General features: G+C 38.1%; 1 protein-coding gene across 8 annotated transcripts in view; it reads left to right on the plus strand.

Moving 5' to 3' along the window:
* LOC117302300 (actin filament-associated protein 1-like) overlaps positions 1 to 25,739 on the plus strand; it is a 62,535-nt gene that overhangs the window by 27,658 nt on the left and 9,138 nt on the right. For 3 of the 8 annotated variants that reach the window (XM_033786182.1, XM_033786187.1, XM_033786184.1), the window contains exons 4-15: positions 862 to 923; positions 2,850 to 2,906; positions 7,742 to 7,880; positions 11,140 to 11,317; positions 11,928 to 12,009; positions 12,809 to 13,175; positions 13,924 to 14,032; positions 14,850 to 14,942; positions 15,554 to 15,777; positions 17,419 to 17,571; positions 18,777 to 18,872; positions 22,482 to 22,625. In XM_033786182.1, coding sequence (XP_033642073.1) covers positions 862 to 923; positions 2,850 to 2,906; positions 7,742 to 7,880; positions 11,140 to 11,317; positions 11,928 to 12,009; positions 12,809 to 13,175; positions 13,924 to 14,032; positions 14,850 to 14,942; positions 15,554 to 15,777; positions 17,419 to 17,571; positions 18,777 to 18,872; positions 22,482 to 22,625 — 1,704 coding nt within the window. The remainder of the gene's footprint in view (positions 1 to 861; positions 924 to 2,849; positions 2,907 to 7,741; positions 7,881 to 11,139; positions 11,318 to 11,927; positions 12,010 to 12,808; positions 13,176 to 13,923; positions 14,033 to 14,849; positions 14,943 to 15,553; positions 15,778 to 17,418; positions 17,572 to 18,776; positions 18,873 to 22,481; positions 22,626 to 25,739) is intronic. The other 5 variants (XM_033786185.1, XM_033786186.1, XM_033786183.1 and 2 more) reach the window with 4 other exon arrangements.

The following is a 25,739-nucleotide window of genomic DNA, read 5'->3' on the forward strand; positions in this document are numbered from 1 at the left end:
ATTGGTATAAAACATTGTGAGAAACAGCTCCCTCTGAAGTGACCTAGTTTTCAAGAAAGAAGTACTTTTCCACGAATTTGATTTCGAGACCTCAAGTTTAGAATTTGAGGTCAAGAAATCAACCATCTAAAAGCACACAACTTCGTGTGACAAGGGTGTTTTTTCTTTCATTATTATCTTGCAACTTCGACGACCGATTGAGCTCAAATTTTCACAGGTTTGTTATTTTGTGTATATGTTGAGATACACCAAGTGAGAAGACTGGTCTTTGACAATTACCAATAGTGTCCACTGTCTTTAAAGCTGCCTTGACCACTATGCCATATGAAGTACATTGTAGTTGTAACCGCACTAAACCCATTAAAATTGAGCCCAGTTGCACAGGCCCCATCGCTGAGGTCAAACACTGTGGCGTTTTGTGGCCGAGCGGTTAAAGGGCCACGTTGCCTTGGATCGGGCGAGTTGAACTAACACAGTCGGCCATTTTATGGAGTCAAAAACTTGACTTACAACTTGTGAAATGTAGTTCACGACGTATAGCGATACATGTGACCATACACTTTTAAACTGTATGCATTTTATAACAAATGATTGCAAACGCTTTTCATAGACCAACTCGCCCGATTTAAGGCAACATGTCCCTCAAAGAGCATCAAACTCAAGATCTGGTGTTTCTGGTCATCAGAGTGTGGGTTTGAGCCCCAGACATTTGCGTGACAATAGTTGCTTTGTCCTAAATATACAAAACCTCAAATTTGCTCTGAATTTTGTTTGGTTTATTCTTGTTTGTTTTAGGATGACAAAATTAATAAACCTCAAATTTCCTCTGAATTTTGTTTCATTTATTCTTGTTTGTTTTAGGATGACAGCTACTACAATGTTAGAGTTGGACAACAAACTACAGAAACAGACAACAGTGCATCGTAAGTCATTGTTACACACTGCATTTTTTTTTATAAATCTTTGATGTGCAATTAGTACGATATCATTAGCCATTGTAGAATCATCAACTTTTGTAGAACCAACAAAATTGAAACACAGGGAGGGTATACCTTTGGTAATTGCTCAACAAATTAATGATCATAACAACGCGTACATTGTACTTGGTGAGAAGCACTGCAGCTGCTGATGTTGTACATTGTGTAACATTTTAAAGGCAGTGGACACTATTGGTAATTGTCAAAGACTAGCCTCCACAGTTAGTGTATCTCAACATATGCATAAAATAGCAAACCTGTGAAAATTTGAGCTCAATCGGTCATCGAAGTTGCGAGATAATAATGAAAGAAAAAAAAACCTTGTCACACGACATTGTGCGCGTTAAGATGGTTGATTTCGAGACCTCAAGTTCTAAATCTGAGGTCTCGAAATCAAATTAGTGGAGAATTACTTCTTTCTCGAAAACTATGGCACTTCAGAGGGAGCCGTTTCTCACAATGTTTTATACCGTCAACCTCTCCCCATTACTCGTCACCAAGAAAGGTTTAAAACCAAATAATTATTTTGAGTAATTATTCAATAGTGTCTACTGCCTTTAAGAAACAATTCCCCCCTAAGCTACTAATGGAATGTGGTTTCAGAGGAGAGAGGGATTCGAAAACATTTCAATCTCAGAGATGTTTCTGCATGAAACATTGCTCAGATTGTGTATTGCAATGGGGAACTTTTGGGACGCTTGGTGGCAGCAGACTTACCAGGTGAAATCCACTGTTCTCGGTAATGTGCGCATGCTCAGAACTACGTCATTAATGGAAATTTACCTGGTGAGTCTGCTGCCACCTAGCGCCTCAAAGTCGCCCGTTCCAGATTTTGGGCAATATCTCAAAAATTCTTCAACCTTTTGAAATGAAATGTTCACAGGTTAGTGTGACTGTAGGCGATTACATTACAATTATCTAGGATTAAAACAACCTAACATTGCCAAAAACTAACTGCTCCAGATTGTTGGCAATATCTCAAAAACGCTTCAACCTTTTGGAATGAAAGGTTCACAGGGTAGTATTGTGAGTGTATTCTACAATTATCTAGGATTAAAACGAATCTAACATTGCCAAAAACCAAAGGTATACTTTGCTTTTAAATCCAAGTGACACAATGGTGACGTCTTAGTTCTCGTACATGTATGTAAGTTAGAGCACAAGCTTTGGTTTGTTTTATTGTTTTTCGATATTCGGACAGTACACATGGTACAGCTAGGAAACCTCAACTGACAACTCTTGTGTTTAAAACCAATGGGATTTTTGCCGCTGGAATTTGGGAGGAAAATCCACAAAACCGCAAGACTTGAAGTTAAAAATATTTGCTCAAACATAATTTTTGTGTTTAAAACCAATGGGATTTTTGCCGCTGGAATTTGGGAAGAAAATCCACAAAACCGCAAGACTTGAAGTTAAAAATATTTACTCAAACATAATTTTTTCGAAAGACAGCCCTTAAACTAAGATGGTGTACATATTGGGATCTACAGTACTTGTACATCTACTTTCATCAAAATTCATGGTTTTCCATTTTTTTATGCAAAAATTTTATTCATCATACATGTACATGTACAACCATGACATAAGACAGTAAATTAGACTTTTTGTTGTGTGTAGGTGTCCTTTTTCAGATAAGAAGCACTTTTGCGATTGAACAGTTCACTGCAGATTTATTACGAATCTGCAGTGAATGAATTCATGACGTATTAAATTGGTTATACTTGCCTTAATAGTGTGACGTTCTGGAAATAGTTGACTTGCAACTAACTGCTATTTTCTTCAGCATCTCTGCCCTTATTCCGTGCACTGTTGTTGTGATAACAGCTTCTTTCCTCTTTTCTTTCACTGCTAACAACTTTTCCCCCTCGCTAGGCAAGGCTTAAGACAATGGTGGTCAAGGAGTTTCCGTGTTGAACGAACAACTTTTAAGTGAAGTGACTTTCCTCTTTCTAGAAATTCACAGTCAATGATGCATGATGCCCCTCGCCCTTCCCCCAAATTCCTGAGAAAAAAAAAGACAACGGTGGCAATTGCCTACGTTGCCTCTTGTCACTCATTTTGTGCCACTTGAAGTGGTCCGATAGAAATTAAAACAAATTTTCCATAAGGGGAAAACTTTTAGTCAGTGGGCTTATGGTCGATAAAGTTTCCCCATATTATTTGTATCAAATATTTACTCATGTACCACTAAAGGACACAAAAACACTTTTATGCAAAATTTACCTCTTGCCGGAATTATGTTTTTTAAAAGCTTTTTCCAAGCCAAAATACAGGCAACCAAATTTACACGACTTGCAATTTTCAATTTTGTGCCCAATTGAAGATCCTTGCATTATTCAGAATCGTTCAATTACCGCCGGGTTTTGCAAACCGAACACAATGATAAATACGCATGCAATGTAACAAAAAGTTACACTGCAGTTGAAGTAAAACAAAGTGAAAACTCATTGAAAATAACATAGGAAAACATCCCTGTTGGACAGTTTGTACTTGTTCTTTTATGGTGTAGCTTTTCGCATCAGCCCTTTTGGCAAGGTGCACAATGGAGCACCTCACACTTCCTCAACAAAAATCGCTAGATCTTTTTTTAATTCCTTGGCTGAAAATGAAGCTTTTACCATTACTGGTTTTTGTTGTTGATGATAGTCACACCCTGTGGGCCAGGAAATGTGCGGAAATAAAATGAAGCTCAGAACAAAGGTATTTGAGCGGGAATTTGTAGCTTGTACAAACAAGGAAGCAACTTGTGTACTTCGTCTTGTCGGAAAGTTACAATAAATAGCAATCCGAATCTTACATTGTTATGGCTGGCATACTATTGTCCACTGTAACAAAAACTTTTTTTCAATTGGTGGGGGGGGGGGGGGGGGGGCGTTCCATTGACAGGTGAAATTTGTGAATGCATGCATGTTAGAATTGTCCTCGTCTTTGCATTGTTGGTTCTTGCATGCTTGTTTGCTACAACTCCACAGACAGACCTGTTCTCAATTTTATAGAGCTGCTTAAGCAGAAAATATCGCTTAACAATTTTCTGCTAAGCAGAAATGAGCAGGATACCGCAGGATAATTGTACTTGTGGCATGTTAGTTCGGCTGGTAGCATTATTCCGGTAAGCACAATTTTATTGTACTTAGCTACTTTTGTTGTGCTTCATAGCACTTTGAACTAGGGTCTGGGCCATATATAGTGTATTTTAAGCATTAAAAGTAACAAAGAAAAAGAACATAATGTGATCAGAATAAGGCTACCAGCCAAAATACCTTGTCACATGTATTGGCTGTGACCGGTGTCCTGCTTATTTTCGCTAAGCAGGAATGCAGTATTTTCTGCTTAAAACTGGAATCTCACCAAGGCGATGACCTCTGTTCTCATATTGATACCACTGAGCTGACAGATAATCCAAGTTGCTAACGATGGTATTTGCTTAGCAAAAGATAACAAAGGGAACCAGTCTCGAGGAATCCATGGGCATTGTGTAGCATTTTGACTGGTAAACTGTACTGGCTGAGCATTGTAATGAAATTTCTAGGAGCAGGAAAATATGCACTCTCTAAATGCAAAAGAGTGAAAACGCACTCTTTGAAAAGCCATACGAGGGACAACTCTTTTTCAAGTGGTCTTCCACTCTTTTAGATTGAAGTTTGCAATTTTTTGAGTGATTTTTCACTCTGTCCTGGAGTGAAACCCCTTTAAAAGACGGTGAAATAACCACCACATTTTTTAAAGAGCCATATTACAAGGGACAACTCAAAATGTAAAGAGTGGTGTTTTTCACTCTTTTACATTTAGAGAGCAGCACCTCTTTGAAATTAGTATCTGGCATGTGTTTTCTCAGGACTTTTCCTGATATCAGGATTTTTCACTGTTCAATCTTTCACCATCAGATTTTCTTGAAAGAGTCCAAAATTGCCATCACAGAGATGAACATATTTGACCCTTGACCTTAAGCAGAAATCTAATTGAAGTGATGTAGAGTCTGTAAACCTGTTGACATTTGGCAGAATCAAGGAACTTCATTTCCACGCCAAGAGGAAATGTTATTTCATTTTTAAGGATTTTTTTTGTATGTCATTTCCTGTGGTTTTCGCTTTGAATGCGTCAGTTTAAATATACAAGGAAAGTCGTCGACCTTCTCCATGGTTAAACCATTACCTTTTCCTTTGTGCCTCACACTTGAACTCCTCACAATGAACAAGTTTCCGGTTTATGGTGTCTGGTTTTGTGAAGTTTACCTTTTGTGTCCTTTAAAACTAAAAAGGGAAAAAGAGAAAGTTGAACATACATGTACACATGAATGAGCGATAAAGAGCATGGGACTCAAGCTCTGGTGTTTCCGATCAGCAAAGTTTGGGTTCAAGTCCCCGTTCTGACACCAAATACATATATAACAAGACTACTTATAGAAATTAAAAATAAAGGCATTGGAAGAGGAGGGGTATTTTTTTCAACTCAGCCACCCCCACCCACAGCCCCCCCCCCCCCCACCCAAAAAAAAAAAAAAAAAACTCTTCTGTATCTTGGTTTTATCTTTTAATCTATTATAAAGATGAGGAAGCCATTTTTCTCCCAGTGTGTATAACTGTAATCAATAATATGCAAATTAAGTCTCAAATGTTCATCGGACAGTGTGCAATGGCTCTCTATAGTTTGAAAGATGTTTTAACAGTGTTGGTGGACAGTATAAAGCGGCTGACAGTACATTGAGTAACATTACAGCTGTGTTTTTTCACAGGACTCGGGAAAGTACTGAGTATACAGTGCTAACACACATCGGTGTATATGGGTAAAAACCTAAAAATAATATTACAGCTGTGTTAACATTCCTGATCATGTTCCAACAGCCAGGCCGGCACCTTGATGATAAAATCATGTAACAAATTAGGCTCATACTTTGGATGCCATCTGGGCAAAAAATGAAACTCCTCTGAAGTGGGAATGTGCGCTGGAAATGTGTTACATGATTTTATGACATAATCTTGTTGAAGTTAATCCTGTTGGTGTTATAAATCGATACCGATCAACATCATAGTGCGAGATAAAACAGTTTTCTCCCTATTTAAACTATTTCTTTCTATTTTGGATCTTATTGGTAAAACTTTCGTACTTTCGTACTATAAAGAAATGATCATATGATCAGACCAAAGGTCAATAATTTGAAGAATTTTTGAATTATTTTTCTTCCTTGGCTATCTCTGTAAAAGAGGTTTGCTCCCAGTTTCACTCGTTTTAGTGAAATTGGAACGAGTTTCACTCTAAATCGAGTTGAAAATACCCTTCTTTCACTCAAAAGAGTTGTCGGCCATATGGCTCTTTGCAAGAGTGGTATGGCGGACAAAACAGGGGGGGTTTTGACCCTTTTACAGAAGAGAGTATGGTTTTATCATTCAGAAGCCCTGGGAAAGACCATCGAACAAGTGCACTGGGTTCTTTAACATGCGTTACACAACACATGGGACCAACGGCTTTACGTCCCATCCGAAGGACGAAGCAATGGTGTCTTGGTTAAGGACACAAGTGTCACGGCTTGGACACTTCCACACGACTATATCTGAGAGGATCCTGAGACGTTGCAAATCAATAGTGAAAGGCAAAGTGAAAAAAAAAAATACTGTGTTCTACGAACATGAACCCATAAAGAAAACTAGATGTAGCTCATTGATTCTCCTATGTGAATCTTCTCGCAATCAGCTCAGTTTACATCTGGCAATTAATTTTGAAACCATTTAAAAAATCCACAAATAAAATCTAGCTAAATGATTTTCCAATGGGCTTCTAAAATGGCAATCATTAAAACTACTTTGTTCGAACATAACCCACAAAGACAAACTAGCTCAACTTTTTTTCTACGAGAAAATCTAGCCTGATGTTTTTCCGATGGGTTTCTAATGGCAATCATTAATTCTACTCAGTATTAATTTCTACTCAGTACTCAGTTTGTTATTTTGTATCAATGCACTTTGGTATAAGACTTAACTGTTTATTTTCCCATGCAAGTACATTATACATGTAGAGCTGTCATGAAACTGACTTATTTTATGGTTAAAGCAAAGTGCATGTGTTTAATTCTAACTATAACCAAGTTCCAATTTCATAGAGCTGCATAGCTCACATGTTACTGGCAAAAATGTCACGCCATACATGTATACATTGCTTGTGACTGGTATTTAGCTGTTGTTCACTTAGCATAACAATTGAGTGGAGTCTTGGCCGGTAATCTGATTTTACTAGGCAAGGATTTTTTTGCTTTAGCAAAATTGTTTGCTTAAGCAGCTCTATGAAATTGGGCCCAGTTCTTAATTGATAAAATGTTTGTGTGATTTGCAATGCATGCATTGTTTGAAATACGTTTGTATTGACCCAATTCACCTGTAATCATCACAATAAGGTGTTTTTGCTGTCTCCTGCAAGGGGTCAATACAAGAACGTGCATTGCCTGTACCTGATTGTATAGTTTATGCTATGTTCATGTACATTATGCAATTTTGTTTCCCTTTTATGTTGGTTTTGTTTACTCCAAATAGACATCCTTTACAGTATACCCCGATTTTGCATTTCTTGTATACTAGGAATTGAAGTCTCTATTCATACTGTCATGTAAGAAAGTTTTTTTGTTTTTTTTGGAAGAGCAAATATATTTCATTGGTTTAAAAAAATTGAAATCAAACTGCCATATAGTGAGAATAAATGGATGAATTTGAACCGAAAATCACATTGTTTGAGAAAAAAACTGTTATCTTATTTTGTGTGTACTTTTATCGTTATAGGATCGACAACTTCTATGAGCCGCCAACAAAGTTACAGACACCGCCTGTGCCTACCACCAAACGCCCGCCAATCAGAGTCATAGATGATATGGAGGCGTACGAAGATCCGGATGATTTCGTACCAGAAAAACCTGTAAAAGTAACTTTATCTTTTGTAGCTTCAGAAGGTTATTTGTATTAATATATAAAGACAGCAAAAAAAGTAACGCGGCTGTTGTAAAAGCACCTAGAATTTTAAAATTGTTACTCATATCCTAAAATTGAAAATACCAGGAGACGGAAAATTTAATTACGGTGATTTTGACACCTCGTTGTTACAATTGGTCGAGTATTGTTGTCGCGGTAAGTGATTACAGGTGACAAGTGCCCATTTCCATTGTTGCAGTAACTCCTGTTGACAAGAACAGCTTTTCAAAATTCCCGCTATTAGCTTCACGCTGAATCACAGGAGAGATCAATCATGGTATTTTCATTTTTAGAATAAGAGTAACAATTTTAAAATTATAGGTGCTTTTACAACAGCCGCGTTACTTTTTTTGCTGTCTTTATTTGGTTTGCAGTAACACCATGTGTGTGTCTACTTGCCAGGTAGAGTTTGTTCTGTAGAGAACTGTCTTTTCTATATTCTACTACCGCGGAGTAGATACACACATGGTGTTACTGCAAACCAAACAACTATTGACCCCTTGCACGCGCATCACGCGCGGCGACCAATGCCACGCTCACCATATTGGTTGGCAGTTAGGTTTACGTGTATTAACGCAGCGTCGCCTAAAATGCACACTTTACTGCATGACGCGCAGCATAGAGTTATATATGAAAACGCACAGTGAAATCGCCCACCAGTATGGCGCAATCAAGATTTTTCTGCTGATGACGTCAGGTGAAATGGGTCATTACCTCACCATACACACATGGTGTTACCGCAAACCAAATACATATATTGATACCTCACCATGCACACATGGTGTTACCGCAAACCAAATACATATATTGATACCTCACCATGCAATGCCTCAATACAGGGTTACTTAGCTTTACTAGCAAGGGGGACAAGTTAGGTTACTATTTCACTAGTACCAGCTTTTTCACTATCAAAAGTGACCATGGAGACTGGGTTAATTTTAAATGATTTGGGGCTGAACAAAGACAAATTTACTAGAGCAGGGTTGGCCTCCGGATTAACGTGCCGGCGCTCTACCAACTGAGCTATCTAACTCTATGTTGGCTTCCTTCACTATAGTCAATTTTTTATTTTAAGTAGAGATGCTTTCCAAAACCAGCCAGCCGGACCACTTGGAGAACAATTTTCACTATTACTATTTTCAGGTGTTTTAAAGGCAGTGGACACTAGTACTATTGGTAATTACTCAAAATAATTAGTAGCATGAAACCTTTCTTGGTAACGATTAATGGGGAGCTGTTGATAGTTTAAAACACTGTGAGAAACGGCTCCCTCTGAAGTAATGTAGTTTTCGAGAAAGAAGTAATTTTTCCACGAATTTGATTTTGAGACCTCAAGTCTTGAACTTGAGGTCTCAAATCAAGCATCTGAAACACACAACTTCGTGTGACAAGGTTGTTTTTCTTTCATAGTTATCTCGCAACTTCGACGACCAATTGAGCTCAAATTTTCACAGGTTTGTTATTTCATGCATACATGTATGTTGAGATACACCAAGTGAGAAGACTAGTCTTTGACAATTACTAATAGTGTCCACTGGCTTAAAGTAGAGATGCTTTCCACTTGGAAGTTGGAGATAATTTTTCACTATTTTCATGCATTTGCCAAATGGACTACTAAAAACCACATCAGCAGGCGTGGAATATATATGTAGGCCACAGAGGCATTGGTCTTCAAAAGTCTTCAAAAGTTCTTCCATAGACTTTGAAGCCCATTTCACACCGGCGCAATTTAGTTTCCGGGTCCCTTGACAAATTTTAGCATGGTTAAAATTTATCATTGGGCCATTAACATCCCTTTTTAATCTTTCTCAGCTCCCTGAGAAGTAAAACAGCCCCGAGCTGATGTGGTGCTCCGAAGGATTTTTCATGACCAACTATGAAAAAACAGTTGATAAGTGAGAACCTATGAGGAAAAGAATAGTTTTCTTTAAAAGCGAAAGTGTTTGGGACAAGACCTTTGATACTTATATTCTTTGATCCTCCTACAAATCCAATAAGTATTGCTATCAAAATCAAACATTTCAGTCAAGTTTCACTTTCAGCCGAATGTTTTTGCAAATTTTTATTCTGCATCGTATGTCGTAATTGAGGATGTAGACAATGATCCTAACCTGCAAGTTATTATCTTTGTGGTGTTTTTGGTTTATTTAAAACAGTGTTGAACAGGAATTGTGCACCCTTGGTAGATAATTTTTGGTTACATCCGTGAATTGACAGTTTTTGGTGAAAGATTAAGATCAGGCAACTCTAGAATAAAGAAATACATGTCAGAATTTCGATTAATGGCTTGTCCTGGCTGAAGCGGTCAAAGAAATGCACTGGACTCAGGCTCGTGTGTTTCTGATCAGCTGAGTTTGGGTTCAAGTCCTGGTCCTTAAGCAAAACCCTTGACCATCATCCCATTGGGGCTAAACCCAGGCAAACAGGTAGTGACTGTAAACCCAATCCACATGCAAGGTCTCCAGTATGAGATGGGACTCGAACTGAGCTCCATAGAGGTGAAAGGTAGGGAAAGAAACCACTGAGGTGACCTGATGCAAATACACATACATATCATTAAAATGGAAAGAGCGCCTAATAGACCCTTTCTATGAAATATGTAAATTGCACATAGCGCGTGCGCACTAACATTTTGGTTGGCAAAATGAGGGCTGTTTTGAATACGGGTAATGGGTGCGTGAAGCAGACACGATTGGCCGTCTGCTTAGTGCACAACTCTATGGCGTTTGCCAACCAATAGGGTCTGTACGCATGCGTGAATGTAGTTACATGTAGCATACTTCATGGGAAGGGTCTATTATCTTTATAATGTGATATATAGTTTGCCCATCTCATATCCGGTAGTATAATGAGGAAATAAAGACAGACACTAACTTCTTGTTCATCTTAGAGTTTCCTGAAGTTGGGCGCTAACAGCGGTTGTGTGTTCTACGGGAAATCGTGTAGTTATGCAGATATGGGTTTAAAGAAAACATACATGTATATTTTCCTAGCATAATATTCTTCCTACTTTAGTCTGATTTCTGATATTGTTTGCTCTTGGGAAAAATACGAAAAGTTTTGATTGAATTGAAATTGTCTTAAAAATCTATTGAAGCATACACCATGTGTACATACAAATCAGTCAGCAAATTTTGCTACTTGCCTGATTTTTGTACCTTAGAAGAAATTAATCTTCAACAGTTTTTTTTTTTTGATTTGATTTTCTCTAGGCGCCAGTCAAGAAGTATGGTGTGAAGTCATCGACCATGCCACACCTATCCATGCCAGCCAGTAGCGAGCCAGAAGCAACGGACAGTGGGGGGACGTTTATCTCCTTCAATTCTAGCTCGTCGTCTCAGCCGCAAGAAGAACTGTCCGATTATGAAATGATGCCCGATCATATGAATTGTAAGCTACTTATTTGTCCTCAAGTGTTTGACTCAAACAACTAATTTTCTGTTACAGTATCAAAATTTTTTGTTTTCAATCATGTCCTCAGCCTTAAAGGAACGCATTGCCTTGGATCCGACGAGTTGGTCTTTGAAAAGCGTTTATAACCGTTTGTTATAAAATGCATATGATTAGAAAGATATTTTAAAAGTACAATACAATGATCCACACAAGTATCACTCGAAATTGCGTGGATTTTCCTTTTACGTCGTCGACTAACAAGGTCGGCCATTGACTCCCATGAATGGCAGATCGTGTTACATGTAGTTCGCAAATTAATAGCTAAACCGCGCAATTTCGAGGCAAATTTGTGTGGATCCTTGTATTCTACTTTTAAAACATCTTTCTAAAACATTATTTTCTTATCATATAAAGCTTCAAACACCACTTACAACAATTTTAATTCACAGGACTCGGGAAAGTACCGAGTATACAGTGCTTACACACATTGGTGTAAGGGTAAACACACACAGCCCCCCCCCCCCCCCAAAAAAAAAACTTATTTATCCCCTTTGCAAATTTAGCTTCTGCTATAGACAATTTGATTGTTGTGTTTTTTCCTCTGTAGTCCGAGATGAAGAAGACAGTTGGGGATCCACTGATTACGAAGATTACGATGAAGATGAAATCCAGAGGAATCAAACAGTAGAGTAAGTGTAGCCATGGCAACCGCATCCCTGAAAAATAACTACTCAACTCCTGCTCATCCAGTCATTTTTTTTTGTTCAACCCCAAATCAGAAATAGTTTTAAGGCAGTGGACACTATTGGTAATTACTCAAATTAACTGTTAGCATAAAAACTTACTTGGTATAACAAGCAATGTTCATAGTATAAAACATTGTGAGAAACGACTTCCTCTGAAGTATAGTTTTCAAGAAAAAAGTAATTTTCTTTGAATTGGAAGTTCAAGACCTCAGAATTAGATTTTGAGGTACCCAAATCAAGCATTAGAAAGCACACAACTTCGTGTGCAGGGTGTTTTTTCCTTCCATTATTATCTCGCAACTTTGACGACCAATTGAGTTCAAATTTTCACAGGTTTGTTATTTTGTGCATATGTTGAGATACACCAAGTGAGAAGACTGGTTTTTGACAATTACCAATAGTGTCCAGTGTCTTTAAAAGATTAGAAATTTATACAAACCAAACCAGGCAAAAACTTTTTTTTAAAGCATGTACATGTAAGGTACAATTCACAGCACAAAATGTATGAATCAAATGCATGCGTCAACCACAAACAATTTAAAAAGAAATTTAAGGAGCTATAAGGGTACTCGCTGAGGACAAGAAGCAGTGGATAAAAGGGAAGTAGGACTGAATGCAACTGTAGGATGTTTCTACTACCACAGTAGCCGAGCACCGTGTATGTACAAAACAGTCTGTGTGACTCAGGTCTGTATGACTCATAATGTTGTTACCCCAATTTGTTTATGTTTGTATTTTGTAGTGTTGATGCCAACGCCAACGCCAAAAAGAAGAAGGACAAGTTTGACATATTTAAGCAGCAATATGAAAAGGACCCCAAAGTGGACCATCTCGGAATATTGTACAGTCAAGGGAAAGGGAAAACCATCTCCAAGAAATCCTTCGGGCAGTGGGACAAACGGTACTGTCTCGCTAAGGACATGCATCTGTTAGGCTACAAGAATTACGACTCCAAGAAACATGCTCTGGACATGGTTCTGTTCGGATTTGACGTGTCGTTCGTCGGACAGGAAGGGAAGAGGAAGAATGTGTTCAGTCTCAACCATCCCAACCGAGGGACGGAGCTGTTCAGTGCCGAATCCAAGGAGGATGCCGATAAATGGATCGAGGTTTGTTTGTTTATAGGGGTCACAAGAGGGCGACGTGGTAGCGGCTCTAATAAGCGTTTGGAGATCACTAGGCCCAGAGTTAACACTTCAGAGCAAACTCGTCAAACCGATAAATACTTACGTGTTTTTTTTTCAATTCATAAAAAAAAGCAAACCAGATGCGTTGTGGAGTGCGCTGTTCATGAACGATGGGATGGAACCATCCATGGAACTGTGTTGAAAGGCAGTTGTTGTAGTGGGCGTGTCTTATTGGATTGCTCCACATTACAATGTATAACTGTTGATTTACTAATATTTTGCTAGTTGTAGCAGAGTGGTCAAGCGCTCTGGGGCCTTCCTAAACCTCGGCTTGGGCTCTGGCTTATGCTCTAGGCTTCGCCAGCTGATGTTCAAACCACCACTTCTAGCTAGAAGTATTTTATTATTTTAGTGAGAAATTACCTCTTTCTCAAAAACTACGTTACTTCAGTGAAAGTCGTTTCACACAATGTTTTACACTATCAAAAGCTCTCCAATGCTCGTTACCAAGAAAGTTTTTAAGGTAATATTTGTTTTGAGTAACTACCAACTGTGTACTTTCCCTTTAACGTCCTTATAAGCTGATACATGAATCGGTCTCATCATAATTCAACAGTTTCAAAACGGATCTTGAAAATAATTTTCTCTGTCCAACTGCCTAGGTTACCTTATTGGTTGATACATGTAAGACTCTGTTATTGTTTTATTATTTCATTCGGTCATTTTCTAGGTTTTGAAGAACTATGCTACCATGGGGAACGAGCTTGTCCCATCGACGGGGTACGTAGAGAAAAGCGAAACGTCGACACGCACCACCAGCGAAGATCTCACAGCCAAAGGTGAGACTCGCCCTGAAAAAAAAGAACAAAAAAACAAGAAGTGGTCCTCGAAGACTCGTTCTTCTTTTTTGTTATTGCTTCACGCCAGGGCCCTATTTCATAGAGCTGGATAAGAGTAACTATAATGATAAATATGAATAGTAAATTCGCGGGTACAACCATGAGTTTTTCTTTTGAAGGAGTGGTGGCTCTGAAAAGAGCCAGTTTGATCTCGGCGTTTCAAACAGTATACTCTGCTTTCTCCTGAAGACGAGCATATTATTTATATTTATAGTTACTCTTATTCTCCACACCATGCAAAGCTTCAAACACCATTCAGAGAGCTGCTTCAGCACAAAAAGTAGCTAAGCACAACAAAATTATGCTTACCAGATTAAGCTTACCAGCCAAAACACCACGTCGCTTAAGTACAGTTTGTGACTGGTATCTTGCTCTTTTTTGCTAAGCAGACAAATGTTCAGCAATATTTTCTGCTTAAGCAGCTCTATGAAACTATAGTCCTTCATGAAGTGAAGCACCATGCTTAAATTTTCCAGACTAACTTTTCTGACCCGTTCAGGTTACGAAATTAAAAAAAGTCTTGGCCGCGAGGCCAACTATGAACTTGAATGATGTTTAACATTATTCAAGGAAGGCCGTGTCCGAATTTGCGACTTTGGCTACAGCTACGGCTAGATCAGCGCGTCTCTCAGTCATCAGTGTTGAAGAACAGCAGACGCGCGCGCCCTAGCTGTAGCTGTAGCCAAAGTCGCCAATTCGTACACGGCCTTAAAATGTTTTTAAAATGTATAAATATCACAAGTTTCATTCTTGACAGTTGTTGGAACGGTTGCAAATTTCTTCAAGAGAGAGAAAAAGGGCAAAGATATGTCTCCACAGCTCAGCATTGATGACAAAGGCTACCTATCAGGTTAGTGTAAAATAATCTTTTATTAAAAACTTGGGTCAATACGATAGGCTGTGTAAGTCTTGTGCATATTGGAACATTGGGACCCGTTTTCTTCTCGCGTTAAAGCAATGCATGTGGAACAAAGGTGGTCCCCAAAATGTTCAAATAAATTTGAGACTTGTAAAAAAAATTGAGAAAATCCAGTTTTGTTTTGCACAGAAGGAAGACATTCTTTCATGGCGTAGCCACTTTATTTAGTGCATTCCTCGTGCATGCAAGTCTACATCCCATGCTGTCTGAATAAAATATCATTACTAATCTCGAGAAGCATAAAAATTAATAATAATAAGCAAACCCTTGGTGTCAAGGAAGATGTTCTCCACAGACAAACTCCAGCGATGACTCAAAAGTCTGATCCGTGAAAAGCATATATCCTTTGTTCGTTGTGTCATTTACTGTTCTGGCGTAGTAAACCAAACGAGGAGCGCAGTGAAGAAGCATAAAAGTGGTAATGAGTGTGTGCTTCCAAAAAGTAGGAGTAGTTACAATGTAATATGCAGGCGTGTGCGATCTCTGTGTTTACGTGGAATTACCCATTTTATTTTTAAACAACAATTATCCACTTCTCACAGGTTACATCAATGTGATGGGAGCAAAATACGGCGAGTCAAAATGGCGGAAGAAGTTCATCACAATCGAGAAAGGTTATCTGACGTGCTACACGGAGGACGGAGACGTCTCGCAGTTTAAGTTTCCGCTGGAGGGACGAGAGATGATGCTGGCTGGACAGAAGGAGGCAAAGAGAAAAGGATCCATGAAAATCATGAAAGACGGCGAGGTTCTCATTTATATTGAGGTAACTTTTTTTTTAATTAATAATAATACTATAGGTTTTCTCGGTCAAATTCGGCAAATGAGCAGTCAATTTAATGTTCATGCGTTCAAATTAAAGCTGTTCTGCCTCTCATGTTTTTACTGAGTTTCAAATTCAGAATTCTGCCATTCAATTTTGTGTTGAGTCGAGTCAAATTCCTTTAGCACTGTGTTCAATTTAGCGTAGCTTCATTCTTTTTCGTGACACACACGCCTAAATAAGCGTCTGCGAATTTGAATGTTGCTTTGATAAATTGTTAAATTGAATGATTATTTTGTTAAATTGAATGATGCAACATTAAATTGGACTTATCGTGAAACGATATCGAATGACCCTTCTGAGTAGCATTCGCGAAATAGAATAGCTTGGTGGTTAATTTGGCTGCTCATTTTCCGAAATTGACTGAGAAAACCTATATTAATAACAACTGTATTTGTACATGTAAAGCGCCAAATTGCCAAAGGATACAAGACGCTGAAGAAAGAAGGGGAAAAGACAGAACACAGACAAAGTCGGCCAGCTATGATGAGGGAAAAAGGTGGGATTTGAGAGCATGTGTGAAGGCTGGGACACTGTTGGAGTTTCTGGTTTAGATAGGTAAAGAATTCCATAATTGGGGAGCAGCAATAGAAAAGACCCTGTCACCTGCAAGTTTATGGGTTTTGTGAACTGAAAGTGATTTACCAGAAGAAGAGAATAAGAACATGTTTCGAGTGAAGGGAGAGAGGAGAGATAATCCGGGCACAGTGATTGAGGGATTTACATGTGTGGACCATACATGTAGTACGGAATTGAATGCGTTGGGCAACTGGGAGCCAGTGTAATTGCTTGAGAAGTGGAGATGTGTGAAACTCTATCACCCCCAAAAAACTGTGCCTAACTTCATGACTCTGCTTAACACTGAGTTATGCGCTTACGGTCACCATTCGTTGCTTAATTTGCAGGCATTGAGTTTATGCGCTAGCTGTACAAGCGAAATGCCTAGTGACATGGTGTGCGCACGAGTAATCATTCCCTGCTAATATGTAAAATATGTCGATAAATGAATGTTATTTTTTATATTTTTGCTAGCGGTAAGCAGAGCCATGAATTTGGCCCTGCTGAGTGCAGAAAAAACTTTCTAAGCGAGATTGGGTTACCAGCTAAAGTTCAATGTATCGTACATTGGGTTGCAATGGATACCCACCGATGTTTGCTTACATGTAGCAAGTACATTTTGTAGAGCAAAATGTTTCGGGGTGAAAAATTACTTACACATGTAACCCATTATTACTTCAACGGGAATTCTTTCTCAAAGTAGTTCATACCTTCAACAGCTGCACTGCTTCTCACCAAGTTTTCTACACCTCATTTATTGAACAATCTCCCACTACACGTCAAACAAGCCACTACTATCTCAAGTTTCAAGACTCTTCTAAAAAACATTTCTGTTCAATTCATCATATACATAATTATTATTTTGTTCCTCTGAGCACTTAGAGACTTTCTTTTGGAGCTATTAGGCGCTATAGAAATACAGTTGTTATTATTGTTATTCTTAAGTAAGTTTTTTGGGGTCATCCTTTTTTAATTTTTTGTTATTGATCTATAACCCTATCTACTGCTCCTTTTCTTATCTTCTAGGCCTTGAATCCTCTAGACATGGGCCACCTTCTTAAGAAGTTCATGGAGGAGATGACCCAGGGCCAGCGGAAGGAATCCACCGCACAGCGAGGGATGGTCTCGGACATCTTGAAGGCCTTTGAGAAACAGGGAGGCGAAGGCGCAGCAGACCAGGTAAAAAAGGAGATCCATTCTTTTGTTATAATCTCAATATTCTATTCTATTGTGAATGATAATCACCAAGAAATTTCTCCATTCAGCGCATGTTTATTGAATGTTGTTGTTTGAACGTACAAGTACATGTACATATATTGTGTGTTGTTGGTACAATAGTTTAAACATAATGCATTCTTCTGTATCAAAAACACTTGTCTTTATTATTGTTGATTTGTTTTTCACTCAGCTACCACATAACTTGATCACAATTTTCGAAAAAAAAAAAAAATCTGGTTTAAGAGTACAGGGGGACAGATAATTGTTGTTTTGTTTTTCACTCAGCTACCACATTACTTGATCACAATAAAAAATAAAATAAAAAGTTCTGGTTTAAGAATACTGGAGGACAGAGCCTTGGTTGCCCTGATCTTGGCCTTTGTGCCCCTTAAAGCCATTGGACCCTTTCGGTAAACAGTATTGTCCAGGGCCCACACTTCGTGTATCACAACTTCTATATCAAATAACAAACCTATGAAAATTTAGGCTCAATCGGTCATCGGAGTCGGGAGAAAATAACGGGAAACCCACCCTTGTATCCGCGCGTTTCGCAGTGTCATGACATGTGTTTAAAATAAATCTGTAATTCTCGCTAACGAGAATTCGTATTGTTTTACTGTTTTCTCAAAAAGTAAAGCATTTCATGGAATAATATTTCAAGAGAAGTCTTTCACCACTACCTTCTGTAAACCCTGTAAGTTATTTGTAAATCTGTGAACTTTTATTTATTTTTTTCTGTACCGAAAGGGTCCAATGGCTTTAAAAGGTTTTCTGTAGATTTTACAATGGAAGTGTTTATAGTTGAAACAGGCTTGTCCTCTAAAGAATGAAATTCAGGGCCTGAGAAAGATCAACTTTATTGTTAGAGTTTCCTATTTGTACGCTGCAAGTTGTTAGATTGTGTTTAAGAAAACACGATTTAACCCCTTTTTTTTAACCCCAGTTCTTAATTTCATGTTGTACACAGTAATTATAGGAAATGTGAAATTTCTCCTGCACGTATTGTAGGACTAACTCTTGCCTGCCGGGAGATGCCATGGAATGTACAAGTGGCCATTCCGTTATGGACAGGGTTTCCAAAATGATCTTTCTTCTCCTGTAAAATTTTTGTATAACTTTTAAAGTTTAGCACGTTATTTTAAATGGAGTTTTATGTCCAACTCTAGCCAGTAGTGGATGAGTTCTACGACGATGTACAACTTTCTCCCGAACCTGCGTCACCAAAAACAGAATCCAGTTCCATATATCAAAACTTCAAAATTGTGAGTTTGTTTAAGAAAATTGCGAAAAGCAGTTTTTTTTGTTTTGTTCGCTTGATCAAGCTAACATCACCTGTAAAAGCTCTAAATCTGCAGCAGTGGTTGAATCATAAAAGATGGTCTTCTGTTGATGTCATCAGGGATGTGGTTCCTCTGTTTTAAAACGGAATTTGTTTTTTTTTGCCAAAACAAATTTGTTACGTTTTGCTTTATATAAATCAAACTTGATCATACTGTAAAGTTTCTCCAAAATACTTCATGCTTTATTTCAGATGGCCCTCCTACTACTTTCAATCTAGCATTTTCTAGATTAAGTTAGTTCATTTAAGCATTCACTACAACAGCAGTGGATGGTATTGAACGGTCAGACAGTAGGAGGGTTGACTGTGTACAGAACAGATGAATTCACCACATGATATTACTGTCTGGCATACATGTAGTTCATTTAGCGTTCACTACAACTGCAGTGAATGGTATTGAACAGTCAGACAGTAGGAGGGTTGACTGTGTACAGAACAGATAAATCACCACATGATATTGCTGGCTGGCATAGTTCATGTAGCGTTCACGAATGCAGTGAATGGTATTGAACAGTCAGACAGTAGGAGGGTTGACTGTGTACCGAACAGATGAATTCACCACATGATATTGCTGGCTGGCATAGTTCATGTAGCGTTCACGAATGCAGTGGATGGTATTGAACGGTCGGACAGTAGGAGGGTTGACTGTGTACCGAACAGATGAATTCACCACATGATATTGCTGGCTGGTATAGTTCATGTAGCATTCACTACAACTGCAGTGGATGGTATTGAGCGGTCAGACAGTAGGAGGGTTGACTGTACCGAACAGATGAATTCACCACATGATATTACTGTCTGGCATAGTTCATGTAGCATTCACGACCGCAGTGGATGGTATTGAACAGTCAGACAGTAGGAGGGTTGACTGTGTACCGTACAGATGAATTCACCACATGATATTGCTGGCTGGCATAGTTCATGTAGCATTCACAACCGCAGTGGATGATATTAAACGGTCAGATAGTAGGAGGGTTGACTGTGTACCGAACAGATGAATTCACCACATGATATTACTGTCTGGCATAGTTCATGTAGCATTCAAGACCGCAGTGGATGGTATTGATAGGTCAGACAGTAGGAGGGTTAAAATTGTCTGAAGTTTCTTTGAAATTCAGCTTAGTGCACAGAAAGGTTTTCTAAGCACATACATGATGGGTTACCAGTCAAACAAGTGGTGGACATGGATTGTGACTGGTTTCCTGCAAATTTTCGCTTAGCAAAGTTGTAGGCCTACTTCAAACCCAAAGTTCTTTCGCTCTGCTTATTTGTTAAGGCTGTAGAAAATTAGCTTGGGCACAAGGTTTCTGTTTTTTTTTTCCTTTTTTTTTCCATAGGATCAATTTTGTTCATACATAACTCAAACCTAATGCAGTCATATTATTGCTTCTGCAAATTTGTAACACCTTATTGCCTTCGATTAACTCATTTTTACAACTGAGCTTTCTCAAATCTTACCTGTTTTCACAATATTTGATGTAGTTTCAAATGGTTGAGCTAATTTGTAGATTACCTGTATTTTGTTTGTGAAGGTCATTGAGAGTTCTCCTAGAACTGAAATGTGCTCTACAAGAATGTCATATTTTTGTGATTGTTTTCCCTGTATAGCAGAGCAAAATGCTACGCAAAATGTGATAGTTGCAACTCAAAGATCATCATTTGCTACTCAATATCAGCATTCACTCCTGTGCACAAAAATCTGTTCAATTGAAATATTTTGTTTTGCAGAATTGCCGAATGAAATTTTCCCCTGTTATTATTATTTTTAATATTATTTATATTTCATTGGGATTCTTTTCCCTGATCTACTACAGGTTTGAAGTACATGTATTATGAATATGACCGTTTTGTTTTCAGCAAAATTATACCAATCTGTGTAAGCCTACATTGTAGGTCATATTCGCCACTTGACCAGACAAGTAGCAATTGTTTATCTACATGTACAAGTGTAGTGGCACCCTCTTGGGTGGTTTGTGCAACACCAACTTGTAAATCTCTTTCATCAGCACTGCTGCGTACGATCAGTATAACCAAAAATGCTGCAATTAGTTTTTATTATGGTGAGCATATATTTCTGTGTCTGTAATTTGTTTTAATTTCTACCTAAAAAAAGAAGTGAAAATGCTGTGATAAGGGTTTGTATCCGTTTGGATTTTGGAACCCTTCAGATGTTTCAATCCTAGATGTACATGTACTATACATGTACATGTACATGTACATATGGTTAAACTATAACCCATGAAAACTTCATTTCAAAAGCTGGTCGTGTTTTTGAGATATCGCTGAGAATCCAGACTAAATTTGTCCACGCAGGAAGAATAATCCCGAATAGGAATACACATCAACTAAAAATAGTTTCTTTTATATAACACCCAAGAGATCCTTGCCATTTGATTGGAGGATTGTCCGTCACGTGATAGCAAATAAAAGTACCAATACACACTGAGTCACTCACCGTGCTTTTTCGTTCCATCCGAAAAGTACCATTGCACGCTGCCAGCGTGCAACGGTACTTTTCGGATGGAACGAAAAAGCTGAGTAAAAACATCACTGCGTGCGCGTGTCTTTGGTAACGCAGCAGTGTTACTGCAAGGCATATCAGTAACATTACTAGCATTCGGCTTCTACAATTAAAAATTGTCGGCCTACGCTTTGTTTGTTTTAAAAGTTGTATCTTTCAATCAAAATGACAAAGATCTACTTGGATGTTATATAAAACAAATAATGAATGTTTTTCATTCGTGCAATGGTGCGAAAATGTTCATTCGTTGAAAGCTGGAATGTTCCATTCAACTCGGCTCCGCCTCATTGAATAGAACATTCCATCTTTCAACTCATGAACATATTCGCACCATTGCACTCATAAACATTCATTATGTGTATAATATATTTTGTTGGGATCACGTACACGTACATGCATTTTGCCATTAACTGCAGTACTTTGAAGTGAAATGTTTCTCAACAATGCATTACACTGTATATTATCCAAAGCTGCTATACTTTACCAAGTCATTTTTTATCAACACTAATTTTCAGAGTTATTACCAATGTACAGACTCTTTAACAGCATATATAAGTAGAACAGACAAGTAAGTACCCGGTAAACAAATTAAAGACACTGGACACTATTGGTTATTGTCCAAGACCAGTCTTCTCACTTGCTGTATCTCAACATATGCATAAAATAACAAACCTGTGAAAATTTGAGCTCAATCGGTAGTCAAAGTTGCGAGATAATAATGAAATAAAAAACACCCTTGTCACACAAAGTTGTGTGCTTTCAGATGCTTGATTCCGAGACCTCAAATTATAAATCTGAAAGGTCTGAAGATCAAATTCGTGGAAAATTACTTCTTTCTCGAAAACTACTCCGCTTCAGAGTGAGCCATTTCTCACAATGTTTTATTCTACCAACCTCTCCCCATTACTCGTTACCAAGTAAGGTTTTATGCTAATAAATCTTATGAGTAATTACCAATAGTGTCCACTGCCTTTAATGTAAATAAAATAAAGGTAATTTTTCTGGTTTTAGCGGCCAAAACACAAGGAAGATATCCCGAAGGAAGATATTTACGACTATGCCGAATATCAAAACTGCGTACCAGTAGAGGAACACTTACAAGTTCCGACCGGGAAAAAAGTTTCAGCACCATCAATTTATCAAAACTTCAAAGTTGTGAGTTTTGTTTTTTTAAACTCCACATTGATGGAGCCTCTTTGCATTTTGCGACTCACAAAATATTAACAGAAAAAAACAAATTTACTAGAAAAGATTGCATGAGTTCTGTTTACTAATGTAGCTATAATCAAGTTTGAGTTTTAACAAAAGCTTAATGGTTACTTCAAGGCTGGCAAGAAGCAAGATCCAGGACAATCTGCCTCTTCTGAACTTCTCGTCTTGGCAAAATCTCAGATTCATTGATTTTGTCTGCCTTAGCTTCAGGGAACAATTTTATAAAGCTTACCCACAGCAGAAATTCTTACTTAGCAGATTTGTTTCATTAGCGGAAAAAAAACATCAACAAAAAATTAGCAGGATATCATTGTCCATTGACAGTTTGAAGTATTTTTGACTGCATGGGTACATGTTTGGACCAATTTTACGCAATGTGAAACAAGTAAAAATTAACCCCTTTTTAATTATTATAAATGTTTGGTCATTGCAACAAAAAATCAACCAAAATAAGATCAAATTAATTAAGATATTGGTCAAATTAGGAGCTACATGTAACTTCCGAGGTGTGAACATTTTCCAAGGATGGTTTTTGAAAAACTTTATCCACCTTTTCTGAAAAATAATGCATGCACAGCTGTTTGACCAATCACATCATTCTAGAGTTTAAACATTGACCAATAGTAGAAGCTGAAATCATAATAATGCAAACAAAGAGCATTGCATGCAAAGCTGAGTTGACCAATAACATTACAGACAGCGTTTTAGAAAATAAATGAGTTGGCGTGATCAATAGAAAAAACCTGTAACAGCATGGCAGATTACCTATTCGTTCTTTGAGTTTTTAGGCCAATTTTGAATTAGCAACTGTGGCTGGATTTCATTTCATTTATTCGGGTTGTGATTTCGCCAAGGACTGTCAGAAAAGCAAACTTAATTGCTGTACTATCCAAGAACCCAATGGAGAGAAGACAAAGAAGGAAGTTTTAGTTTAGATGTGGAAATACTTCAGGGAAAACCCATGCAGTCAGGAAAGGACTGAAAACCCAATTCCCAAATGCAGTGCCCCCATGTGTGATTCAAACCTGGGCCCTAGAGGTGGAAGGCGAGCAAAGATACCACAGCGCCTACCTGACCACCCAAACCAACCACCATGTTAACATACATGTACATTGAAGCATAAAGCATAGTTCATACTTCGAATGCAAATGCGATACAAATTTTGACACAGCCCTGTTTTTGCAGCGAATGCACGAGTTGAGCACTTTAAACTTTTTTTTCCGACTTTGTGACGCATTCGCATCCGCAAAGAAAGTATGAACCTGGCTTAAGACTGTTCTTTACAACAACCCAATTAGCACTAGCCACAGCCACTAGTTCGGAAATGGCCATTTATATTAAATGTAGCCTCTCTGGCTTAGACTCTTGTTAGTCATTTTGAAGCCCTTGCATTCTTGGCATGGGAATTCAAAGTGGCTATTATTTAAAAAAAGTTATTGAAAAGTGTTTATTAGAAAACATATTGTATGACTTAATGTATGTCAAGTATGATTTTGTACAACCTTTTTCGGCCTGTATTTTATGTTAATTTTAATAATATTTTAATCAATTTGTTTGCAGTGAATGGAAAGGTTTTTGTTTAAGTTTCTTTTTGCAGAGGCACCTTTTTAAATCCGTTCTAGGGCTAACCTAGTCACTACAGTTATGTCTCTTAAAGACAGTGGACACTATTGGTAATTGTCAAAGACTATAGCCTTCACATTTGGTGTATCTGAACATATGCTTAAAATAACTAACCTGTGAAAATTTGAGTTCAATCGGTCATTGAAGTTGCGAGATAATAATGAAAGAAAAAAACGCCCTTGTCATACGAAGTTGTGTGCGTTTAGATGGTTGATTTCGAGACCTCAAGTTCTAAATCTGAGATCTCGAAATCAAATTTGTGGAAAATTACTTCTTTCTCGAAAACTATGGCACTTCAGAGGGAGCCCTTTCTCACAATGTTTTATACCATCAACCTCTCCACATTACTCGGCACCAAGAAAGGTTTTATGCTAATAATTATTTTGAGTAATTACCAATAGTGTCCACTGCCTTTAATTAGGATTTTATGAGGGACCCAGACAGTGGACCTGTGAACAACCCAGTGACAGTGGTCCCTTTTACTGGAGTCTTGTATGTTCATTTACATGCACCATACAATTGCTTTGCATGTTATCTATGCCCAATTTTCATGGCTCTGCTTACCGCCGAATTTTGTTGCGATCACCATTCTCTGCTTGCTGTGCAAGCGCTGAATTTCTGTGCTAGCTGTGTATTAGAGGAATGCCTTGTAACGTGGAGTACGTACAAGCAAAAGTTCCCTGCTAGTTGTTCATGTTGTAAGCAAGGAGTTCCCTGCTTACAGTACCGCTGATTCTTTGCTTAAGGTAAGCAAAGCCATGAAATTAGGGCCTGCTTTTGTGTTCAAAATGCTTGTAACTGTTTAAAAGCTCTTATTTGGTTGTTTCTGTCGCTACTCCTTTTGCTTGTTGCATGCTTTAGTTCACCAATGCTGTCAAAGTCATTGATGAAGATCTGTACCTGGAGTTATTAGACGACGCTGTGTTTTCTCCGCCATTGTCCCCTAAGCCTGAAAAGAAAAAACATAATTTCTTGAAAGTGAGTTTGGTGTAGCTCTCTCATGGCTACCAGACAACATTTCATAATCAACGTAGAATTCGACAGAGTTTCCATCCAATCAGAATTGCTGTTTTCATCTTTGTGTCTAGAGTCAACTTTGATTGGTTGATTGTCTGTTTATACTGTTCGCTAGTTTATGAAAATATGTTTTGGTTTGGATGTTTGTAATTGTTTTTGTCCTTTTACGTTTGTTTGTGCATGTTTTTGCTGGCTATTTTACACAATAGTTTTGTTGTTTCAGCGCAAAAACAGAATGTCGCAACCCACAAAATTTTCACGCCAAAAGGTTTTGTTTGTTTTATCAGTTGCTTAAACTTGCTAGAGAGCAAAGAAGTTGCAAGCAGCTTGTAGCTATACTGTTTTCTCTAATAGGATAACTAACTTGGATGGATGCTGTACACACGTTAGCCAAAAAGCCAACGTTTCAGTTGATTA

Source organism: Asterias rubens, chromosome 18 (assembly GCF_902459465.1).
Source record: "Asterias rubens chromosome 18, eAstRub1.3, whole genome shotgun sequence".
NCBI lineage: Eukaryota > Metazoa > Echinodermata > Asteroidea > Forcipulatida > Asteriidae > Asterias > Asterias rubens.